Source organism: Cucurbita pepo, chromosome 6 (genome assembly GCF_057944985.1).
Source record: "Cucurbita pepo subsp. pepo isolate OVF chromosome 6, ASM5794498v1, whole genome shotgun sequence".
In the NCBI taxonomy this organism is placed as follows: domain Eukaryota; kingdom Viridiplantae; phylum Streptophyta; class Magnoliopsida; order Cucurbitales; family Cucurbitaceae; genus Cucurbita; species Cucurbita pepo.
The window spans coordinates 1,812,831-1,837,015 of record NC_141803.1 but is presented as its reverse complement, the minus strand read 5'-3'; the positions used below and the strand labels follow the sequence as shown (position 1 = coordinate 1,837,015).

General features: G+C 35.0%; 5 protein-coding genes across 9 annotated transcripts; 3 read left to right on the top strand and 2 right to left on the bottom strand.

Annotated features, from left to right (window-relative positions):
• Window positions 1-775: 775 nt before the first annotated feature.
• Window positions 776-2,205, top strand: LOC111797382 (uncharacterized). Its single transcript, XM_023680366.2, has one exon. It carries the CDS (start codon window positions 801-803, stop codon window positions 1,824-1,826), a length of 1,026 nt encoding a protein of 341 aa, XP_023536134.2. The 5' UTR covers window positions 776-800; the 3' UTR covers window positions 1,827-2,205.
• Window positions 2,206-3,492: 1,287 nt separating this feature from the next.
• On the bottom strand, window positions 3,493-5,580 carry LOC111796543 (deSI-like protein At4g17486). Its single transcript, XM_023679209.2, has 4 exons — window positions 5,430-5,580; window positions 5,059-5,228; window positions 4,196-4,483; window positions 3,493-3,927 (listed from the first exon to the last, which is right to left on the bottom strand). Exons 2-4 carry the CDS (start codon window positions 5,195-5,197, stop codon window positions 3,671-3,673), a joined length of 684 nt encoding a protein of 227 aa, XP_023534977.1. The 5' UTR covers window positions 5,198-5,228; window positions 5,430-5,580; the 3' UTR covers window positions 3,493-3,670.
• Window positions 5,581-8,214: 2,634 nt separating this feature from the next.
• On the top strand, window positions 8,215-11,876 carry LOC111796544 (mitochondrial acidic protein mam33). Of its 5 annotated transcripts, none has more exons than XM_023679214.2 (4): window positions 8,215-8,563; window positions 8,698-9,029; window positions 9,838-10,045; window positions 11,711-11,876. In XM_023679214.2, exons 1-3 carry the CDS (start codon window positions 8,327-8,329, stop codon window positions 9,995-9,997), a joined length of 729 nt encoding a protein of 242 aa, XP_023534982.2. In that variant the 5' UTR covers window positions 8,215-8,326; the 3' UTR covers window positions 9,998-10,045; window positions 11,711-11,876. The 5 variants fall into 5 exon arrangements, with proteins under 5 accessions (XP_023534982.2, XP_023534981.2, XP_023534979.2 ...); XM_023679213.2 differs by having other exon boundaries at window positions 11,316-11,876; XM_023679211.2 differs by having other exon boundaries at window positions 10,133-11,876.
• A 1,424-nt stretch (window positions 11,877-13,300) lies between these two features.
• LOC111797600 (zinc finger protein 1) lies at window positions 13,301-14,058 on the bottom strand. Its single transcript, XM_023680656.2, has one exon. It carries the CDS (start codon window positions 13,967-13,969, stop codon window positions 13,361-13,363), a length of 609 nt encoding a protein of 202 aa, XP_023536424.2. The 5' UTR covers window positions 13,970-14,058; the 3' UTR covers window positions 13,301-13,360.
• A 5,832-nt stretch (window positions 14,059-19,890) lies between these two features.
• Window positions 19,891-24,114, top strand: LOC111797227 (two-component response regulator ARR12). The gene is made up of 6 exons (XM_023680177.2): window positions 19,891-20,345; window positions 20,807-20,959; window positions 21,151-21,531; window positions 21,615-21,691; window positions 21,768-23,024; window positions 23,777-24,114. Exons 1-6 carry the CDS (start codon window positions 20,216-20,218, stop codon window positions 23,846-23,848), a joined length of 2,070 nt encoding a protein of 689 aa, XP_023535945.1. The 5' UTR covers window positions 19,891-20,215; the 3' UTR covers window positions 23,849-24,114.
• Window positions 24,115-24,185: the final 71 nt, after the last annotated feature.

Sequence of the window (24,185 nt, the reverse complement as noted above, 5' to 3'; positions counted from 1 at the left end):
TAGATTATACTAAAGCAAGTGGGTAACCAAATAAAATTAAGGTTTAAATGTCGTCAATTTTTAGAGATTAAGATAATTTAGCACGAAGAGATTCAAAAAAATATAAATTAAATTTATAATTTAATAAATACGAGCTTAGAAGCCCATTATAGCATTCACTCATTTCCATCCGACCTAGACGCCAGTGTCCTCGTTGACACACCGCTCTGTCTCGAGCTCTAGTACAATTTTTTAACAACCCAACTCCCCTGCTAGCAGATGTTATATATTACCATCAGTCTCACGATCTTAAGACCTGTATTAGGGAGAGTTTTTCACACTCTTATAAGGAATGTTTCGTTTTCCGTCCAATCGATATGGGATCTAACACAATTACTAGAGGATATACAGACATCGTGACGTGGGTTGCAAAACTGATCGAGATGGGATCATGATTTTCTTGGAAACGAGCATTATTTATATATATTATAGGATATGTTCTTACGCGTTTATTGTTGGTTTCTTTTAAGGCCTTTTCCAATAGGAATCCAATTTCTATTATTCTATGCCTTTTCCCTTCCTTGACTTCCTTAGTTTTATTCCTATAAAAAAAAATGTAATATATGTTACATTAATAAGGTTTTATATCATTTTAATTTTAAATTTATAAATTATCAACTTTATAATAATAATAATAATAATAATAAAATAACTAAGTTTAAAATGTCCATCGGAGGCCATGGTCTAATAAGGCGAGTCATATTGGAAGGGGATTTCGTTTACAAATCTCTGCAAATTTCAGTTCTCAATTTCCCCCTCCAATGTCCGCCTGCTTCCGCCCATCATCCGCCAATCGCCGCCACTCTCCGCCGCCAGATTCTGGCTTCCCCAATCTCACCACCTGCATTTACCACACTAATTTCGCTCTCTTTACCCTCTCATGGTCTCAATCCCTCTTCTCTCACTCCCTTCTCCTTAACTTTCACCGAAACCTTAATCCCTTTGATTCACCTCCAAATCCTTCTTCTTCTTCTTCTTCTTCTTCTTCAATCTCTTTTCGTCTCCTTATCAGAGCTTTGAATCCATGGAAGAAACATGGCTGTGAGAAGCTTTCAGATTGTATCCATGTCTTTTGGGATCTCCGGCGAGCACGTTTCTCGTCGTCGCCGGAACCCTATTCCGGATTCTTCATCGCGGTGGTTGTGGAAGGAGAAATGACGCTTCTCGTCGGCGATATGATCAAAGAAGCCTCTGCGAAAACCAGAGCGGCGAAATCCGAAATCCCCCAAACCCTAATTCTCAAAAGGGAACATGTGATTGCGAACAAAATCTACACTACGAAGGCGAAATTCGGCGGTCAAATCCGAGAAATCGAAATAGACTGCGGCTTATTCGAAGGAAACGACGACGAATTAGGGCTGTCGTTCAGTGTTGACCGGAAAATGGTTTTGGAAATCAAACGGCTGAAATGGAAATTTAGGGGAAACGAAAGAATCGAAGTGGAAGGGATTCCGGTGGATGTGTATTGGGATGTTTACAGCTGGATTTTCGAATCGGAGAAAGAAAACAGAGGAAATGCGGTGTTTATGTTCCGATTCGAAGCGGAAGAACAGAGCAATCCGGCGGCGCGACAGCAGAATCTAAACCTGGGATTGAACGAATTGGAGTGGAGGAGGATGAGAAGTAGCTTGTCGTCGTCATCGGTGTCGGTATCGGCGTCGACGTCGTCGGTCGGATCATCCGCCGGAGCTAGTTCATCGGTGATGGAATGGGCTAACGGCGAAGATAGCGATGTAATCGGAGCTCCGTCGGGATTTTGTCTACTGATTTACGCTTGGAGAAGATGAAATTGAGAACCCAATTTCTAATCTGTTAGATAAAACGTCACAATCGTCCATTATCGATTATCTGGTTTGAGAGCAGAGGAGAAAGTGGGAGATGGGTCTGTGTCGTCTTCCCGTTTGAAAGGGGGACAGGGGTAAAATGGGTAATGAAACTGAAGCTGAAAAAGGATGGACGCCATTAAAGCTCCGTCCGTTGGGAACAGTGAAGAAGAAGATGATGAGGTTGTGGAGAATTCTTTTGGGAAATGATGAAATTTAACCCCACACCACAAAATGGGGGCGAAATTAAAAGTTTTATAATTTCATTTCATTTCTCTTCGTTACTAATTTCTGTAATTATTAGAATATAAATTATTATTATTATTATTATTATTATTATTATCTCCCTTTCTAAATTTTTTAAATCTTTTTATCTAATAAATAAATAAATTCACAATCGCAAGTAAGAGAGGAGCAACAACGGCTCTCGGGAGAAGTTGCGATTGATATATATATATATATAATTAATTTGAAACTAGTTGAATTATATTGTAGTTGGAAACATCGAATATAAATAATCTAATATAATAGTTGAAAAACGAGAACGACCAAAATGGACCGAAAACCAACCGATTTAAAACCTTAGAAAATTCCATTCATGGACGTACAAATAAATTTTAATTTAAAGTATTTGATAAATTTAGTCGTCAATTTTAATTTGACAACCATTTTCAATCACACAAATAATACTTTCTCGATTGTGTCGTGTGTATATATATATATATATTAAATTCCTACCAATATTTGACTCCAGGACTCTTTCGATGTAAGTTCACATTTGAAAAAGTTGGCCCTAAACAAAAGTATTTTTCTTCTACTTCTACATTTACCTAACATCACTTAATACCTTGATGGCCACAATTGTGTCTATTAGTTAGGTTAGATTTGAATAATCGAACGTTAGGAAGTTCAACTATAAAAACAACTTTATTCTTCTACTTCTAGTCTTACCTAATATCGGGTCGTGTTATAGATGAACAGCCACAATTGCAACTCCGAGTTAGGTTATAATATAAATATCACATATCCTAACGATGGATAACACAAATTAAGAACTCGTACACTTCATACAAACGACACAAACACCAATTTCTATAATCAATATGTGAGATCATACATTGGTCGAAGAAGAGAACGAAACATTCATTATAAAGGTGTGGAAACCATTTCCTAACAGATGCGTTTTAAAACCATGAGTCTGATAACAATACGTAACGGGCGAAAACGGACAATATCTGCTAGAAGTAGGCTTGAACTGTTACACAATACTTTTGAACAATTCAAATATCGATAAGGCACCTTCGACCTTTCAAACCCATAAGCTTCGTAAATCTCGAGCCAAACCGAATAGGACGAGAGGTGGAAAAGAGGAAGGGTGTCATTTCAGCTTGGTTTTTACCACCGACATTGAAAGATGTATACATATTTGAGAGAAGACTTTGGGTCCATAAGAAGTGAATGGAGGAGGAGGGAGGCTCCACCAGCCAATCCCCACCATACCCACTTCCATTAATGCCATCTCCACTTGAGTTGACATCTTTCCATACAATCCTTCTTCTTTACATCCTTCTCCAACTTCCCAAGAACACCATTTTTTTTTCAATCTATAAACCATTTCAATGATAAAATCTCAATCAAACTGCACAAACGTACACTGCATTTCAACACAAAACTGCTCCACCACAACTTTTCTTTCTTTCTATGGGATTAGTAGAAGCAGAAGACCAGTGGAAAGGCAAAAAAAAATCATGTTATTTTGCCTGCCTTCTGTTAATTAAGCTCTTAAATGGCCTATAAAACAGTCACTATTACAGCTTTACAGCTTGGGTTGTGGACGGTGAAGAATGAATCACCGTTGACGATGGCGGGATACATCGTTTTTGTCTACTTACTTTGACGGTTGAAGTTGGAGGATTGGAAACAGAAGAAGGTTTATCATTATACCTACTTGGTTGGCTTTTCAATTTCTTCTTTGCACCATTGTTGTTGAGCTTATCTCCCGGGCGTACTTGCCGAACCTTCGCTTCGTGCAAACTCGCTGGAAGAACGCAGTTGCAGAAAAGACCTGAAAAACGTATCAAAATAACATCACAAATTGTTGCAAGTTCCAATCTCAGAGGGAATAAATGAAGCGCTCGTAACATTATCATTCAGATAATTAACGTCTCATGAGTCATGTCGTGCTCCTAATTATGCAAGGGAAGACAAAAGTTTCATAAGATCAGGCATAGAAACACAAGTTTGTTTGTAAACTAGGATTCTATGTCACAGCAAGAACAAGCAGGATTATGGAAAAGAAAACAGTCAGCTGGGAGTATAATCGACGATCTTACCAAGTCGAGCAAGACGGTTAACCCAGCTAGGGATTGGTTTCCCTACCAACCTTAAGCATACATCATTGCAAAAATGGTTGCAATTTTTCGTTATGAGATGATAAGTGTTCCCGGAGTATTCTTCGGCTACTTTCTCCATAAACGAGCGAACATCTTTCTGATCTAGATTCGTTCTTCCGATACAAATTGATTTCCTAAACGTAAAACCAGGACATTGTCTTGGTTCTACCTCAAATATCCCTGAAGTAGCACGTTCATGTGCTCCAAATGCATATTCAACTCCATGAACTGCAAAAAAGGTTCACCCCAATGAGATATTTGAGCTTTGAACAGCCTGTTCTTGATAAAATACATTAAAAAAACTGGATTCACTAACATTGACTGCTTAAGTCATCAAAAAAACTCTGAAAATGCCAAACACAAACGATATAGATGTCAATAGAAAATCATTTAAGCAATCAGAAACAAAGAAATATGCAGGAACTCATCAATTTCTCAGCCAAATCAAGCTAGCCATTACAGAATCATCTTTCCATAAACTGAACAATTAGCTCATAGAGATAAATACACAACCAGAAACAGAAAATTTCACAGCACAGCCATAATACAATCCTCATGTTCCTCCAGTTTCTCAAGTAGCACAAATTTCAGCCAAAAACAAAACGAATTCAACCTCAGATCTGAAGGGGAAAAAACGCAATGAAGAATCAAGAAAAAAAAGGAAACAACGATTTGAAAAAACCTTCGGTTTATATGACAATCATTTACAAAAAAACCTAAATCCTCGTCGCCTCTGCTAACAACATACTAAAAATGGAAGAAGAAGAAGAAGAAACACAGAAAAACGCCATAAATTGTCTAACCTTGCACGCCGGAGTGGTAAACCCCAAGACCGAGCCAATACGCATAGCCATTGATCGGCGTTAAATCATACACATTCAAATAAACCGGCACGGTTCCGCTCTTCTTCTTCTTCGACATCAAAGTAATTTTGCAGAACATTTTCCCCAAATCCACCTCTTCTTCTTCTTCTCTGAAATCGAAATCACATAACACATAAGATTCACTCCGAAGAAATTTGGTTAAAGAGAACGAAGATTAAGAAATCCAAAGGAAGAAATGGAAAATCAATCATCAGTGAATTGAGAACAAATTTCAACAAAAATCCAAAAGAGATTAAAAAAAAAAAGGTTCTCCGGTGGGATTCGGGACGTAGAATTATCGAGCAACGAACCTTGGATTTCACCGGCGGCCGAGAGAATCTTCTTACGCCGATCCTCGTCCTGCACCAATTCCTTTTGCCCCTTCTTTATAATACATTCATGTTAATGGAATTTAATTAATTGTTTTTTAAAATTAATCCATTTATTTATTATTATTATTATTTTTTTAATTTGGGATTTGTGATTGTCATGTGGATAATGGATAGATGACCCCCAACTAATAAACAACTGAAAAAAGAATGCCTCCAAAAATCTCAATTTCGCCTGTCAATTAATTGGAAAAAAACTATATTTTATCCATTTCGTTTTAAAATTCTAAATTTATAATTTTTTTAAGGAAAATAACAGATGTATTTTTTGTAATTATTATTAGAATAATTAATGTTTAATAATAATAATTATTATTCTCTTTAATTTAATTATAATTTTTTAATTTTCACGTCACTTTCTCAAAATTCTAGTATACATACAATTTTTTAATAAACTAATTATATCAATGATTTAACATAGTATGCAATTTGGACCATATGGTATTTTTGCGTGACATTAAATATAATATATAGTTTATTATTATTATTATTATTATTATTAGTGCCTATTGGAATCCAAATTTGGTGATGGAATAAAGTGAATAAATATTTTAAAGGTGGAATATGAAGGTGTGTGAAAGGAGCCACCTTAAATTGCATTAATATAATATATTTCATTTATTTATTTGTTTATTATTCAAATTTTCCGACCTATAAAGTATACTCGGGTGACCCTTTTGTTACCAAAATCACGACAAACCGAAAAAAAGACCTTGAGAACTGAGTTTGACTATGAAATTTATCTGGGTTTCACTGAGTTGAGCTCGAGTTGGTTCGGAGATTAGTTAGAACCGAGTTCAATCAATTTAGTTTCGTTTAGTCTTTGCTCGAGTCAAATTTTTTTTATTAGAATCATCGGGACAAACTTTCAACTCGTTTTTGCATCAACAATCAAACCGAATTCAACCCGGTCGAGTCGAGAATAAAATACGCCACGTTTGAGTAAGAAAAAAACAGCTTTTTTTTTTTTTTTTTTAAATATTATATATATTTTTTTCCCCCAAATGGTGCAAAAAAAAGGGGTCAATTTGCCTGTGAAGGAGTTAACAAATGGCCTTTTCTTGCGGTGTCTGGCCGTTTGATACCCTTAAAATTTGGCCCTTTTATTTTCCTTCCAATTAAAAAAAAATTAATTTTAATAATTCGATTAAAAAGTTATTAAATTTTTAATAAATTTATGAATTTTAATTTAAAATTAAAGGTTCAAGAGAAATAAAAATTGAAAAGTTGAGGGGTAAAATTGTAATTTAATGAATAAAAAACAAGGCCATTTATTTTGGTATGAGGTGTCCATATTACTTTGAGTTTCGTAGCCGCTTCCATTTAATATTATTTAATTTTGTTGTGCTTTTTATTTGTGGTGGTTTGTTTTGTTGCTAAAGTAATCTTGGATCTTGTGTTCGAGTCTTCATTTGTTATGGTGTGAAATTTTTGGATGTGTGTGGATGGAGTCACTTGGATGCCTATGAGATGACACCCGTTTTGAGGCTGTTGTTTCGTGAGAATGGTCGGTTTTTTATTTTATTTTTTATTATGTACGTTATAACATCAGTAGCTACGCTACATCGATTTAAAATTTTGATAGCCACTAAATTTAAAAAATTCGATGATACAAGAAACTCGATTAACCCAACCCAATTCGTATGGTTTGAGTTGGTTCTGTTGGATGATGAAAGTCCCTCGGCTAATTTAGGGAATGTTCATGGGTTTATAAACAAACAATACTATCTCTATTGTTATAAGGCCTTTTGGAAAGCCCAAAGCAAAGCCATGAGAGCTTATGCTCAAAGTGGACAATATCATACTATTGTGGAGAGTCGTGTTCGTCTAACATGGTATCAAATGTTGAACAAAAGACTCCAAAAGAAAAGGAGTCAAGCATCCTCGAAGGCAGTAAAAAATGACTAAGACTCCAAAGGAGTCGAGCCTCAATTAAGGGAAGGTGTTGCATGATGAAAGTCCCACATCGGCTAATTTAGGGAATGATTGTGAGTTTATAAACAAATAATACTATCTCCATTGGTATGAGTCCAAGCCATGAGAGTTTATGCTCAAAGTAGACAATATCATACCATTGTGGAGAGTCGTGTTCATCTAACATGGTCGGGTTGGATCTAACATGTTCATTTTATAGAATTATTTAGTCCTTATTTCATATCGACATACGGCCTTGTCTATGCTCGAGCACATATGTGTATACATATCGGGATTGTGAAGTTAAATGTGAACACGACATGCCACGTGGCATGGATGTTGCTATTGGTTGTTGGGTAGCATGCCATTCATCATCTCCTCAAGGTTAAAATTTTTTACTGCGAACATTCTCCTTTTTTAACCTCACCACTTTCACTCCTTATTTGTCTTACTTACCCAACTCTTGTTATTATTATTATTATTTAATCAATAATGTAACTGAAAATAGAATGATGGGAAATAAAATATTTATTGAAATTAAAAAATTATTTAATGCTTCTAATTTCTTTATTGGGCTTCGTTTTGATAGTCTGGGCCGGCCCAACCCCAAAGGAAGTTTGGGCTAATGTGTGTTTACACAAGGCCCATATCCACAGTTTAGATATGGGCCGTGAATTAAAGAGATTAGATCCAAATAAAAGTTTCAAATATCCGAATTTTAAGATTTTAAGTTATAAATTTTTATTTTTATTTTAAAAAAATGTCTAATGCATCTTAATATTTCTAATAAATCTCTAAACGACGTCGTACACGGGAGCCGAGAGACTAAACCCTGTTCCGTCGATTGGTTCCAACTCTGACCGAAGCTCAGAAACTGAATATTTTTACCGCCAGAATCTCTATTCATGGCGGGCGTTTTCCGATCAGCTCACCGGCGGATTCGATCATCCTACAGTAAAATCCTTACTCGTCGATTATGGCGGCGCCATTGTTCGCCTTCACAAAGCACCATAATCTCAACATCGCTCTTCACCAGGTCATTTGTTTCCGCTGCCAATCCCAAATCTCCCTTCGATGCCATCACTCTCAGAATACTTCGTAACGAGATCGAGTACCAGTCCGATTACGCTCCTCCCCATCTGGTTCGCCGACTCGTTTTCTTCTTTATTTTGATCCATTTCCTCGTACTACTTTTTGCAATTTGTTTCACCTAATTTGAGATTTGGATTATCGTTTAGAATGTTTGCTTTAATTTTTCTGCTGCGGAATTTTACAGCCTGCAATGAGGTTCAATTCATTTTCTGTTGAAGACCGACCGGGAATGCAGTGGATTACATTGAAAGGAAAATTTGGTGACACTGAAGATATTAAAATTGAAGCGACGATGTTTGATGGCTGCAAATCTGTTCCTAAACTTGGAGACGATAGCGATGGTGAAGAAGACCTTCGTCTTCACAGTAGCGTGCTTGTTGACATTTCGAAGAGGGATGGTTCGGACTATTTGGAGTTCGTGTGCTCGGCATGGCCTGATTCGTTGGAGATTCAGAAACTATATGTTCTTAAACGAGATAGAATGCTTTCAAGACCCTATATGGGGCCTGATTTTAGGTATCGCTCATCTCAAATTCAAAGCTACTTGTCATTTATGTGAATTTGTTGCTACCTTGGCCACTTTTGTTGGTTAATTACAGATTACTGCCCATTTTGGTCTGGATTTGGATGCTATAATATGTTGCCTCTAATAAGTGATCCATGCTAAGTGCAAGTTCAAAATCTATCTGCTCTTTTCATCTACTCCATATAGGCTTGAAATATAGTTTTAAAATTTTTCTAACTTACATTCACCGGTATTGAATTGTCAGCCACATAGTTGTAATCCCTCAAATGATTTCTCCAATATCGGTAAGTGCTTCAAAACACTTTTTTCTTACGGTTATAAACACTTTTTCAGGACTTAGAAAGTCATTCCAAACCAATAATTTGAGGTGACCAAGGTGCGCGCCTCCTGCAAGGCGATGCTGCCTAGGGTCACCTCGCCTCTGTCTAAGTCAGGGCAAGCGTCTTCAAGAAGGCACTCGCCCTACTGTGCCTTCACGTGCCTGTTGGCGCCTTTGTCACACACCGGATTACATTGAATGTTTCTGATGTTTTAATGTTTTTCTATTTAGTATCAATCTTCAAAGCTTTGAAATTTGGATGTTTTTACAATGTATGGTCTCAATATATAATTTTACGCCTCGCCGTTTTGTCACCTCTCCCCTTGAGGCGATCGAGGGGTTTGTTGCCTTGAGGTTCACCTTGCACTTTGAAAATAGTTCCAAACAGGCCATAAGTTAACTAAAGTTGAGGATTAAGCTTGTTGTGCTTTAACTCCTGTTGTCTACAAATGGTCTTTTTGGGTTTTTGTTGATTTCAGGAAATTGAGTGGCGAAATTCAGACGGAATTTCGGGAGTTCTTAGCAGAAAGGAGGATAGATAAGGAGCTTGCTGTATTTTTGCATGAATATATGATGAACAAGGACAGATGTGAACTTATTCGATGGTTGGCAACTGTCAAGACCTTTGTGGAAAGATAAATCATACGCTTCTTTGGCACCATCAAACATGGTTGTTACCATTTTAAGGTATTCAAGGATTATGTTTTTCTTCCTTTTTATAATCAATTGCTATCCATAGTTCATCAATCATGATTAGTTTTAACATATGTACAGTTGTTTTCTCTTTATGGGGTCATCAGTGAGATTGTGTTAATGGAAAAAAGAGGTGACAAAAAGGTAAAGGAAAATTAGACAGTCGAGTGATTACAAACAGGTAGAACTTAGTGTCTATGGTAAATTTCAAATGCTTTCTACCAGTTGGCCAAGAACACCCCGAAAAGGGAAAAGCATGGTTACAACTTAAAAAAAAAGTCTTGAAAATTGGTCCTAGTATAATCATTGCAAGAAATTACTGCACTATTGTTTGTTTCCTCAGATTACTACTGATTATATGGTGCAAACTATGTGGTTTTCTGCCTGTGATGTTTGTTATCAATGTTGTTTGACTACTATTGCTTTGCTGCAATTATTATATGTTTGAAACAAAAATCATGTTAAGGATTTAGGGTCAAGATTTTTTAGGCTCATCTGAAAACCTGTAACGTTTATGGTTTTTGAAAATTAAGCTGTTGAACACTACTCTCATTCATGAGCTTTGTTGATTTGTTATCCACTTTTGACAAATGATTTCAAAGTTCGAACTAAAAAATAGTTTTTTACGAACTTGTTCCTGTTTTTTCAGAATTTGACTAAGAATTCAAATGTTTCTTTAAGAAACGTTTAGAATTTTCAGAATGTCAGTCACTTTGAAAACGAAAACTAAAACAGCTCACATTTTGGGAATGGCAACCGTTAAAGGGTGTGGCCAAGTTTCTCTAGCTAGTGCTACTCATAATAATGTCGAGTTAGAAAGAAAACCCTTTTTGAAAAAAGGTGAGACTTGTAGAAATCAGTTCTCAAATAACAATTAGAGACAAAAACTGATGTCCTGTTTCCTTTTCTTTTGATTCACACGGCTTTCCTCATCCCATGTCCTTCTATGTATGCGAAGGGGTGTTATTTTCACTGCTTCAGCATGCTTTTCAAAAGCTAAATGTCTAAAATAATTATGTGAAACTAAGTAAAATCATGATTTTGATTTTGATTTTGATCCTGTTCACATCTGTAGCTTTTGGCTTCTGTTCTTCCTCGCATGTGGCATCATAATTGAATAACCATCCCAATGTTTATTTTCTTGCTTTTATGATTTCTCCCTCATCTTCAACATCAGTTCTCAAACTTGAATGTAAAATGCGCTTTATTGTTCTTTCTTTCTTACATTTAAAGCCTGAGTTTCTTCCTGCTTTCAAATTGGCAGAGATTTGAAAGGTGGCTTTGTTAGTTCTGTTGCTTTCACATCTGGGCTTATGATTTAGGTTTGTCTAGTGCTGACTTTGCTGTCTGCATGAATGTTAACGTGTTTTTGAAGTCATGACATGGTCTGGATCTGACTGTTCTTCCAAGATTTACCGCCCATATGCTTTGTGTTTCTGCTATGGAATTATGCTCATAATCAAACCCTTTTCTTTCTTTTTTTTTATTGAAAGTAACTTGCATTGTTAATTATGCAGGAGGCAGCAACAGCAAAATGAATTTCAATATATTTTAAACTAATTCTAATTTAGACGCATTTATAAATCATTACGTGTGAAACTTATGCTCTTCGGTAAGGTAACTTTTTCGGGAGTATTTAACTTCATTGTTAATTTATAGGATATGGGGCATAAAGTTGAGTGAAGTTTAGTGCAACGAGGTATTTTTATATCCCCTTTGTCAACTAGACATGTTCGTATTGATGTCGATAGAGAGTTTATGAGATTGTTGAAATTGAGATGAATGCATAGTAGAATGCACAAATCATTTATGAATTACTTGTAAATTCTCGAGCCTTATGATAGATACAAAGATGGACTATAAGTATGCATGAACTCAGTTTTACATATTTAATATTTGACCTAGCTTGTCATTTATACACTTGGAACTCTCTCGACAAAATAGTTGCGTCATCCTACTTATTTAAAGTTCTAGAGTATATTGTCGTTACTCTTGAAAATTTAATGATCAAATATACACGTTGTTCGATGTTTATGAACGAAGTTGGATTAATTTAATACATTTAATTTCAATTGAAAAGATATTATTATAATTCAACAAGAATAAATATGATCCAAATATCTTATTTAGCTTTTGGTGGCACATAAGGGCATAACCGACTCAACCAAGTGTGAGTTTATTATATTAAACAATACAAAAAAGCAGATCCTCCTTGGATTTTGTTTTTCCAATGGAAAGCGACACATTACACGCTATTTCTACTTCAAATATGACAATTTTACCCTTTTAACTTCCCATTATTACTTTTTACTATAGGGAATAACCCTTCTAGTTTAATATATTCCTAAATTTCATTAATATATTTAAATTTTTCAATATTCTATTTCTTAAACTATGAATTTTAAAAAATTTCTTATAGGAATTTTAATTTTTTATTTTCTATCTGATAACATTAAAAAATATATATATATTAGATATATTAAAAATTTTAAAAATAAAATAATAAATTTTTAATTTTAAAAAAATAAAAATACTAAATGAATGACTTTCCAACCAAACCCAAATATTTTTTATTAAACAAAAATTATAAAATGCAATTAAATGTGCGCAAGTGGCGTGCTTGCCTTCTAATTATATCTTATCGTCATTCTACAACCTTAATTAAAATAATTAAAATCTAAACACATTCATTAGCGTGGGCCATTTCTGATCTGTCCATGTTAATAAATGATAATCAAATCAATCAATTAATCTAATTGGTTAATTACCCTCCAATTAATGTAATTAATGCAACAGATAAAAAAAAAATTAAAATCTTTCCATCTCTAATTACTTTTATATACATATTAATAAAAAAAGTTAAATTAATCTAATTTTTTCTTCAACTCCTTTCCTTCTATTTAATGATTATAAATTTAATATATAAATACATTTCTCCACTTTATTTACATTTAATTTTCATTTGTATAAATTTTTTTTTAGCACAAAATAGAATATTAAAATTTATTGCTTAGCTATGTTCATAAAGGCGCGTAATTAATTCTTTATTGAAATAAATTAAATAAGAAAAATTATCAATCCCGTCATTGTATTGTGTCATATTTATTCTAAATTCTTTGATTTAACGATTAATGTTCATGAATTTGTATTTTTTTTTATCTTACACCCAAAATAAAGATTAAATAAAGAAATTTATATGTGATTAAATAGATAAATCCTCAAAAAAAAAAATAATAATAATAAGAGCAATTTAACCTAATAATAATAATAATAATAATAATAATAATAACAACAATATTTTGCTTAAGGTTAGAGCTTGAGAGACAAGTCAAGGAAATTGGTCTGATCCTGATCCTGTTTGGTCTGAGAATGAACAATACTAACATTATTGCTACGCTCGTTACCGGCGTTTGAGCTTCCAATCGCCGGCCACCCAGTCACATCATCAAATCTTCCAAAATTCCGGCCGCCCAACTCCGGCGTCAGGCGCCCCACCGCCGGCTGTTGACCCATAAACAACGGCCTCGGCCACAGCTGAGAAGTAGGCCCAGGTCCACTAAAAAACCCAACAGGCTTCTGAATTTGCTGAGAGTGGGCGTGAATTCCCAAGGACCGTCGATCAAACGCGCCGCCGTGAAGTGGAATCGCCGCCCCCCAATCGAATCTCTGAACCCGCTTGGCCAAAGTCCTCTCCCGTTTATGGGCATTTTGATGCCCTCCCAAAGCTTGGGAGCTGAAGAATTTTCTTTGGCAATAATTGCATGAGAAAACTCTGGGCTTTGTTGTGGCGTCGGAGGAGTTGGATGAGAGTTGAAGATCCAGAAGGGTGCTCCGGTCGTCGGAAAGCTCCGCAGGCTCCCTCTCGTCGTCTTCCTCGCCGTCGCCGGAAAGTGGGTTCCGGTCGGTGAGGGGTTCCATGGGAAGATTGGTTTTTTTTTTTTTGTTTTTTGTTGGTGAAAAAAAAAAAAAAAAAAGAAGGGAGTTTTAGTATAAATGGATAATGGATTGGATTGGATGTTGGAAGAACATTGAAAGTGGACATAAAAAGGCTGAAACTGTACTGTTCATTACCCAAACAAAACAACTTGAGGCTGTCTTCAATAAAAGCATTATCATCACGTTTTTGTTCATGACGTACCTTGTTTTTTTCAAATTTTCAAACAAAGATCTTACCTTTTTTTTTTTTTTTTTTTTTTCTTCCTCACTTTCTTCTACTCTTCATTTACCGCTTCTAAAGCGTTCTCGATTGTTATTTAACTATAGATTAACGTGTAATAGTCCAAGCTCACGGTGAGTAGATATTGTTCACTTTGGCTCGTTACGTATTGTTGTTAGCCTCATAGTTTTAAAACGTGTCTACTCATAAGAGATTTGCATAGTCTTATAAGGAATGTTTTGTTCCTCTCTCCAATGAATGTGGAATCTTACTGTGATGTCCCACATTTGTTGGAGAGGAGGACGAAACACCCTTTATAAGGGTGTGGAAACCTCTCATTAGCAGACGCGTTTTAAAGCCTTGAGGGAAGCTCGAAAGGAAAAGCCCAAAGAGAACAATATTTGCTAGCGGTGGGCCTGGGCTGTTACACTCACGATCCACCCCCTTTTGGGCCAGCGTGCTCGTTGGCGCACCGCTCGGTGTCTGGCTCTGATACTATTTGTAATACCTAAAGGCCATCGCTAGTTGATATTGCCTATTTTTGGCATACCATCGTCAGCCTCACAGTTTTAAAACGTGTCTATCATGAGAGATTTCCACACCCATATAAGGAATGTTTTGTTTCTCTCTACAATCGAGTGGGATCTCATAATTCACCCCCGTAGGGGCCAGCATTCTCGTTAACCCACCACTTGGTGTATGACTCTGATACCATTTGTAATAGCCCAAGCTCACCACTAATAGATATTGTCTGCTTTGGCCCGTTACGTATTACCGTCAGCCTCACGATTTTAAAACGCGTCTACTAGGGAGAGATTTTCACACCCACATAAGAAATATTTCAGATCTCACATAACAACTTCAATCTCAAGTGAAAAGTTGTACTCATGTTAAATTGTGCCCTCATAAACGAAGAGCTCCCGTTAAAAATCTTTATTTAACGACCCAGTTGAGCCCGACTCAAATGGGGTGAAAAATCTTCGTGTGTATACCGGAATAAGAAAATATCTCTCTCAGTTAGTGGGAGACGAGAATAATAATAATAAAAGCTTTGAGAAGACGGTGTGAGGCAGAAGTGACCTAGTTCTTCAGGTGGGTTATTGATAATTGATGATAGAGGAAACAATATGGGACCCTAGTCAAACAACTACGCCCATGTACTTGCAAACTTATGTACCTATTAAGCCCACCCTCTCCTTAACTCTTTCTATCTGTGGGGTACCCCTCAAAACTTCGGACCTTTCTGTTCTCAGGCTTCTACTCCATGCCTATTATCTTGCTACCTGCCCTACAAACACCCGACCTTTCCTACCTGCCCTACAAACACCCGGCCTTTACACTTATTCACTCTCACCGCCCTTTCTAAGAGTCTAAGTCCACCGCTACTAAATATTGTCTTTTTAAAACCTTTTCATCTATCATCCCTCAAGCTAACTTGTACATAGCCAATAGTTAAAATATAGCGAATTTTCCAATCAAAATTGTAAGATCTCTTGTCGGTTGGAGATGGGAACGAAACATTTTTTATAACGGTGAGCTGATCGTAGGTCTGGACGGTTACAAAATGTCCCTAAGCTATTCTATGTCGAACCTATTTAATATTTTAAATAAATAGACGTAGCAATTATTCAAAGAATAATTACTAAAAAAGAAATGTGGGCTATTTCTCTCTATCATTTATATGGGTATTTAATAAAAGAGAGTTAGGGTTGAATTTTATGAATTATAAATAGGAGAAAAATATATAATAATAATAATAATAATAAATAATAAATAAAATATTGAAATTGAACTCAAATGGTGTTATCCAAAGGGACACATCATGTGATTGCATGAATCATTTACTTTATTTATTATATTGAAACTAAATCTCTTTTTCAGATTTCTTTGTCCTTCTACCATTTCAATATCTATTTTTTATTAAAAGAAACTCCACTATTTTTATTTTATTTTATTTCATTTTATATTCCACTTCATCACTTCCAATATTTTTTTATTTTTATTTTATTTTATACGGTGTATACTCGATACAAAGCCAATCCAATCGGGTTGTCGGGATTATTTTTCTAATAATATTTTATTATATTAATAATTAAAATTTCATAAAATTCAAATATCGATTACAGAAGACATTGTAACTCGTTGGTTGGATTGACTTAACAAAACAAAGTCAACCATAATTTTTACTTTTTAAAAAAATTAAAATCTCATAGTTTCCCGATGGGCCATAGTCCTTTGGTTGGCCCATAGGCCCATAAGCCCTCACATTGGGCTTGGGCTTAATATTGGGCCTCCACGTATTATTATAAAATAAAATTAAAATAAAGCTATTTATTTGCTAAATTCAATGAATAATTAATTAAGACATGTCGATTCCTTAAATATATTTTAATTAGATGAACTAATTTTAATAATATTATTGGTCACTGGCAGACAACTAGGCCTATTTCAGCACATGTGAGAGAACTAATTTATTTATACATATAAAATAATAATAATAATAATAATAATAATAATAATAATAATAATAATAATAAATAAAAATAATTATTGAGACTCAAAGTCTGAAGTGCATGCATTTAAAAAAAAAAAAGTAGAAGGCAATTAATGTAAGTGGGAAGGCACAAAATCTGAGCAAATATGGTTTTGGCTACAACAACACAAGAAGGTGGGAGGAAGCTACTTCTAATTATTTTTATTTTTTATTTTTCATTTTAAATATTATTCTATTTTTTTTTAAATTTAAAATTATTAATATTAAGAATATTTGATATTGGTAACCGATGTTAGTGATGCATCATAACTTGTAAATGTTTGATATTTAAGTTATGCGAAATTTTAGTTATTGTTGTATCGTGGATAAATAAGATTTTTTTTTTTATATAAAAAAAGCCGAAAAAATAGAGGGTTGGGTTGGATTGGGTTGGATTGGGTTGAATGATGACCTCTGTTCACGTTGTTCAATTTACCAATCCAATCAACCCGAAAGTTTGTATTAGTTTAAAATGTTTCTCCAACCCGACCCAACTCAATCCCATTTATATACACCTTTTAAATAATAATAATAATAATAATAATAATAATTCATCGTCAATTATTGACTAGCTAATTAAAAAATAATATGTAACTATATAATAATAATATTTTTTTTTTGTCTATTCCATCTATACCCCTATTTCATTGCACTAGAAATGATCTAAAATTGAATTCAACCACATGTATATTTTTTTTTGACCCTCAACAAACAAGGGCAAATATGTAAAAACCATATCACATATAGAAAACATAAATCAACCATATCATTAAATTTAAATATACATGTCTTATCAGTGTCTGTTCGAATCACTGTTAATTTTTGACAAGACCCGAGAACAAATTCACTGACGTATGGCTGATTAACGATTACTAACAATTCCAACATCATGCATGCAAGTTTACAACCTATAATCTAAACTGAGGACGAGTTTTGGAGTTAGCTCACCCTCATATAATCATGACCTGTTGTTCCAACTATTGTAGCACGTGTGCTGCCCGCGACATATTTACTATAAAATAATTATAATACCTTGTAAAATTCCATAAAAATCACGAGAAAAACGAACAAAACTCTAATTAATTACTATATACTTTCGATAAACTTTCTAGAAATAGAATAGTATAATTTTACCACCACAAAATAAAAATTATAAATGGCTAAGAAAAAAAAAAAAATGATATGATAAGAATCTTTGATTTACAATATAGTATCCTCTCCACACCCACTAATATATATGAGAAAAAAAAACATATAGTATAAAAATGTAACATCACCATATCTAGGAATATCTATTTAATTTACAAAAATATTTTAGGCGCAATTTCCAATTAAACCCCTCACTCACCCCTTATAAGGCCCCAACCTTTTTGTCTTTTTCTTAAATTCCAAGACCTCCTTAGGGGTAATAATGTCAATTTAGAGAGAGAAAATAAAAATAAATTAGATTAGTTAGAGAGAGATTTAAGAAGAAAAAAACAAAAAGATTCCAATCACATCAAGTAATGATTTTAATGTTTTTTTTTTAATAAGTGACATCCAAAATCAGCATGCACAAACAAAAATTCCCATTTTTACCCTTTTTTTTTTATTTATTAAAAAATTTATATATTAATAATATATTATTACTATTAGTATTATAATAGTCAATGTCTTTTTTATTCTCATATAATATGTGAATTAAAATAAGGAATTGAATGAAAAATTATTTGAGTTTTTTTTTTTTATTATTAAAATGAATGAAAATTACATATTTTATTTTTACTAAAGTTAATAAAAACATATTTTACTTTTACCGTAAGGTCATTTATCAAAATATATATATATATATATATATATATATATATATATATATATATATATATATATATATATATATATATTTAGATTTGACATAAAGATGGTGGATTTTTCAAATCTTTTACCTAAGTCACTACAAAATTCAAAAGTTCAAGTTAAAAAGATTAATATTTTTGATATTATTACCACCTTAATTTTTTAATGGATTACATTGTAAAGTAGACAAACTTTAATATGAAATCATTTTATTTTGGCCTATTCAATTGATGTTCGGTTCAAAAAGCATTTCGAATAATAATTTGAAATGCAAAATCTCCTACCTTCATATTTAAGAAAAAATATATATTATTTTCATGTAAAACGTGGAGTTAAACCAGCTTTTAACTTAAAGTAAAAGTTTGCACGCTAATAAATCATTTTAAAATTTGAAATCGATCGAAACCCGTCAAACGGAGTTAGGTTTTGGTTGAACGGGACATGATTTCTTGGTCTTGGAGAGTCAAAATGCACACTTGAGTTGGGTTTTCCAAGACCATAACCCCTTCAAAATTACTCAAAACTTTGGTCTCAAAAGCATATCCCTTTCCCACTTTATAAAAGATAAAGCTGTTAAAAGGCTTAAGCTTTTTTAGGGTTTTTTTTTTTTAGATTGTACCCTCATCAACGGCAATGATCGTGACACGTGTCTCCCATTGCAGACTTGCCGTGCTTCTGACTGCAGACGATCCTGGCCTTCGGAATCTTATACCTTATTCCTTGTTTGGGAATCTGCCAATAAAACGGTTTTTATTCCCACGGTTTTTAAAGGAATTGAATTTGATGCCGATCTGTAGGCTCATTGGTTGGCTCATGTTTTATTCTTCTTTTTTTAATACAATTTTAAGGTAATCTAAAAAATTAAATCCAAAATAATTAGAAATTTTGCATTAAAAAATTAATTAATTTCTAGACCTTTCCACAATGGTATGATATTGTCCACTTTGATCATAAGCTCTCATGACTTTGTTTTGGCTTCCTACAACTCTCATTCCAATAGACAGAGTATTCTTTGTTTATAAATCCATGATTATTATCATCGTGTCTTAATTTTTTGGTTTGAGTTTTTTTTTTTAAGGTTTTAGAATTAAAAATTTGAAAATTATTTATTATATACTATCAATTATAATTTTTACTTTTTTTTAGTTGAATAATATGGAGTAGAATTAATAGGAGTCTAAATTCGGGCTATAATGTAAAATAATGGCCAATAATTTTAATGGAAATAAAAAAGGAAAAAAAGAAAAATTGGAGGGTCAACCCCTAGTGTTGGCGTATAAGACACGCGCCAGAATTCCAAATCGCAGAAACGAAATTCCATTTCTTTTCGCATCCGCATCGAAAGGAGAGTGAGAGTGAGAGGTTCCATTTTCAGGGAAGCCTACAGAGACCCTCTGCTCCCAGAGCCCGCGTGCTAGTTCTTTCTCTCTCTCTCTCTCGCTTTCATCTCTGTTCGTAGATAATTTCAGATTCCAATTCTTGTTTCTCTCTCTCCTTCCCTTCACAGAGACAAATTTTGTGCAGAGATTCGTTAATTACGCAATTTTCAATCTCTTTCCCCCAATTCTATGTTTTAAACTCACTCAACTGATCAAATCCTTCCCCCAATCGAAGTTTTTGTCTGTTTGAAGTTGAAACGATGACGGTTGAGCCTAGAATCGATGATCCAAATGACCAATTTCCGATTGGAATGCGTGTTCTCGCCGTTGACGATGATCCTACTTGTCTTTTGATCTTGGAGACTTTGCTTCGTCGATGCCAGTATCATGGTATGGACTCCTCCTCTCGGTGTTTAATGTTTGTGGTTCGTGGATCTCTGTTCTGTTTGTAAAGATTTTGCCTCTCCATTTTGATTTTTGCTCTTCATTTTGTTGAGATCTTTTCTTGGATTGTCAAATTATTCGATCCGTTGACTTGATTGAATGCTTGGGAATAAGTTTGATATTGAACTTTAATTTGGAATTTCGGATTCCCTTCTTATTCCAACACACTTTTATTATGATGTCCGATAATTTGATTTTCATTTATGTGTTGCTTGAGATTGGTTCTTGAATTCGGTTCTGGGATGTTCATGTCTTGGTCGCATTTATATTTGGTACATATTTTTGGAAATTTTTTTCTCAGCCAAATCAGATTGGTACATTCCATTCTGGAACTTTCCATTGGTTGGTCTATAGTTGAATGATGAACTTGTAAATTGTAAGTGTATTGTTTTCATTGGATGTTGCAGTGACTACAACTAATCAGGCTATTATGGCACTCAAGTTACTGAGAGAAAACAAGAACAAGTTTGATGTGGTTATCAGTGATGTCCACATGCCTGACATGGATGGATTTAAGCTGCTAGAGCTTGTTGGACTGGAGATGGACCTGCCTGTTATTAGTAAGTCTTTCCCCTATAATCATGCCCGGAAGCTTCAATGAAAATTTTAAGGTCTATTTTGAAGATACTCTTAGTTACTTCTCTGCAGTTTTCTTACTAAAAGTGGTCTATTATGCACTTCAAATTTAAGGTAAAACGACAGGATACTTATCTGTTGTTTGTTTCAATTTGATCTGTCAATGTGTTTTTAGTGCTCTCTGCAAATGGAGATCCCAAACTTGTTATGAAAGGAATTACTCATGGAGCGTGCGATTACTTGTTGAAACCTGTTCGCATCGAGGAGCTAAGGAACATTTGGCAGCATGTAATCAGGAGAAAGAAATTCGATCCGAAGGACCGAATGAATTCTGGCAATCAGGACAAGGTTGATTCTGAGAATGGTGAAGAAGCAGCAGATCCAAATGGGAAATTTAATAAAAAAAGGAAGGACCAGAACTATAATGATGATGATGACCAGGACTATAATGAGCAAGAGAATGACGACGCGTCGACCCAGAAGAAGCCTCGTGTTGTTTGGTCCGTGGAGCTGCATAGGAAGTTTGTCAATGCTGTTAACCAGTTGGGCATAGACAGTGAGTTCTCGTCCTCTCTCCTTCTATAGTTATGTTGATTTCTTTCCCTTATGTTCTTTCTCTGCCCATCTTTTTCGATACAGAGGCAGTGCCTAAAAAGATTTTGGATTTGATGAACGTCGAAAAGCTCACAAGAGAAAACGTAGCTAGTCATCTCCAGGTAAATGGTCCGGTGAATTGATTATCGATGTCGATCATTACTTATAGAAGCCTAATATTAGTTCTATGGTTCACAGAAATACAGGCTTTATCTAAAGAGAATCAGCTGTGTGGCAAACCAGCAGGCTAACATGGTGACTGCATTGAGCAGCGGAGATCCTTCTTATTTGAGAATCGGTTCTCTTAGCGGAATTGGGAATTTCCATTCTTTGACTGGACCTCCGCAGTTTCCGAACACTGCTTATAGATCCATCCCAACGACTGGGATGCTCGGTCGATTGAATACTCCTGCTTGTATGGGTATGCACGGCCTTTCGTCCCCAGGAACAGTTAAACTGGGTAATATGAACAATTCAAACAATGATCAATCCACATTTCAGCCAATCATGCTTTCTGGAAACCGCAGTGGGAATATTTTCCAGGGAATTCCTGAGCCATCAGAACTTGATCAACTACAACATGTTAAGCACGGGACCCATGTGGACAATCTCTCTTCTGCTTTTGATGAGAGAACAGTATTTCCTGCTTCCATTGGCCTACCAAATGCAAACATGTCTTCTGGAACTTTGAGTAATCCTCTTTTAGGATTAGCTAATGATCCCATGATTTCAGAAGTTCAGCATCATGAAGTGAATGTTGGCAGAAAATTTGGATCTCAATCATCGATTTCGGTACTATCTTCAACTTCCGAAAGCTCACGTCCTTCGCTCGATAATCTTAGATGCACTGGTGAGAATTGGCCGAAAGCTGTTCATTCATCTCGGGTCCACTTGAATACAATTCCATCTAGCAACCTCTCGAATATTGCTACTTCCTACCATAGTCAGTTGAGAGACAATACTACCAGTGCATTGCATATAGGAAATTGTCTTTCTGACATTTCGTCTATTACTTCAATATCTACTCCGTCCCATGATTCGAGAACCGATTCTCAACGACAAGGAGCCACAACTAGCAACAGATATAATCAAATGATCTCGAAGGTTCCTATTCAAGATTGGAATGATCATAAACAGGATGCCTATTGCCACACAACTATGGCCCGTAGTTCATCAAATTCTTTGATACCAGTGAATGGTGCTGCAGAGACTTTGCCCAAGCATTTGGAAAATCAGAACACCTTCTCTGGTAGCAAGGATTTCAATGTGACTAATCAAGCAATCGTTCTTGATCATGCAATGATGGAACATGATAGATTCAAGAAATCCACAATGGAGACATCGCTCATGTTGAAACAAGGTTACCTGTACGATCATCAGCAAAAGATGCAACCCAGATTCTCTTCAAGTAACTGTGGCTCCTTGGAAGACATAGCTTGTGCCATGATGAAAGAGGTAACTTCTTTCCCTTTTGTCTTGTTAGTGTTTTTAGGCTTCATTCATTGAACTTATTGTCTTCAAGTGTGAGATTCTACATCGGTTGGAGAGGGGAACGAAGCATTTTTTATAACAGTGTGAAAACCTCTCCCTAGCAGACGTCTTTTAAAACTGTGGGGCTGACGGTTATACGTAACGAGCTAAAGCGGACAATATCTGCTAGCGGTGACTTGGTCTATTACAAATGGTATCAAAGCCAGACACTGTGCGGTGTGCCAGCGATAACGCTGAGTCCCTCAGGGGGATGTATTGTGAGATTCCACATCAGTTGGAGAGAGGAACGAAACATTCCTTATAAGGGTGTGGAAACCTGTCCCTAGTAGACGCGTTTTAAAACCGTGAAGCCGATGACAATACGTAATGGGCTAAAATGAACAATATCTGCTAGCAGTGGCTTGAATTGTTACATCAAAGTTCAGTAGTGCTCTGCTGAAAAGGAGAAAGAGTGACAACTCTTTTCCTGCGTATCCTACAATTTCTTTCCCCTTATGTGATTGTATCTGATGAAGTAGGTATCATTTCCCATTTGATATGATTATCTGAATATCCTAGAATTGCATGGAAGGGTATTTCCTTATCAATATTTAGTCTTTTTTTTTTTTTCATTTTCGATGTTGATCAAAACTCAATACTGTCAATGTTATTTTCATCCGAGCTTCATTTATGCGAAGTATTGGCGTTCGTTACAGTAACAATACGATACTCTACAGGAACAAGATGATGGAAAATTATTGGAAGGGGACTTTGGATGTGATAATTATCCCATTGGAACATGCATGTGAAGCCCAACCTACCTGAAAAACGAATTCTCGAGTCGACAGCGAGCGTTATCTAGTTTTGCCTCAAGCAGATTTTAATGTATTTACTTCCTGCAGGTTTAGCTCTCTGACCATGTTCTTATTTAGCTTCCTACATAAGCTGTTAAGGAAGTCTCTGTTTCTCATTTTGATTCCATGACTGTTTATTTCTATTGATGTTGGCCAACAATTGTACATTGTAATTCATATGGGTAAAGATTTTGCTTCGCTATACTATAAGTGATTTGTTTCGTCTTTTGTTGACTTTCGGATCGATATCTAGTTCGGATTAGATCAGAAAAGCTCGCTCGGGCTCTCTTAT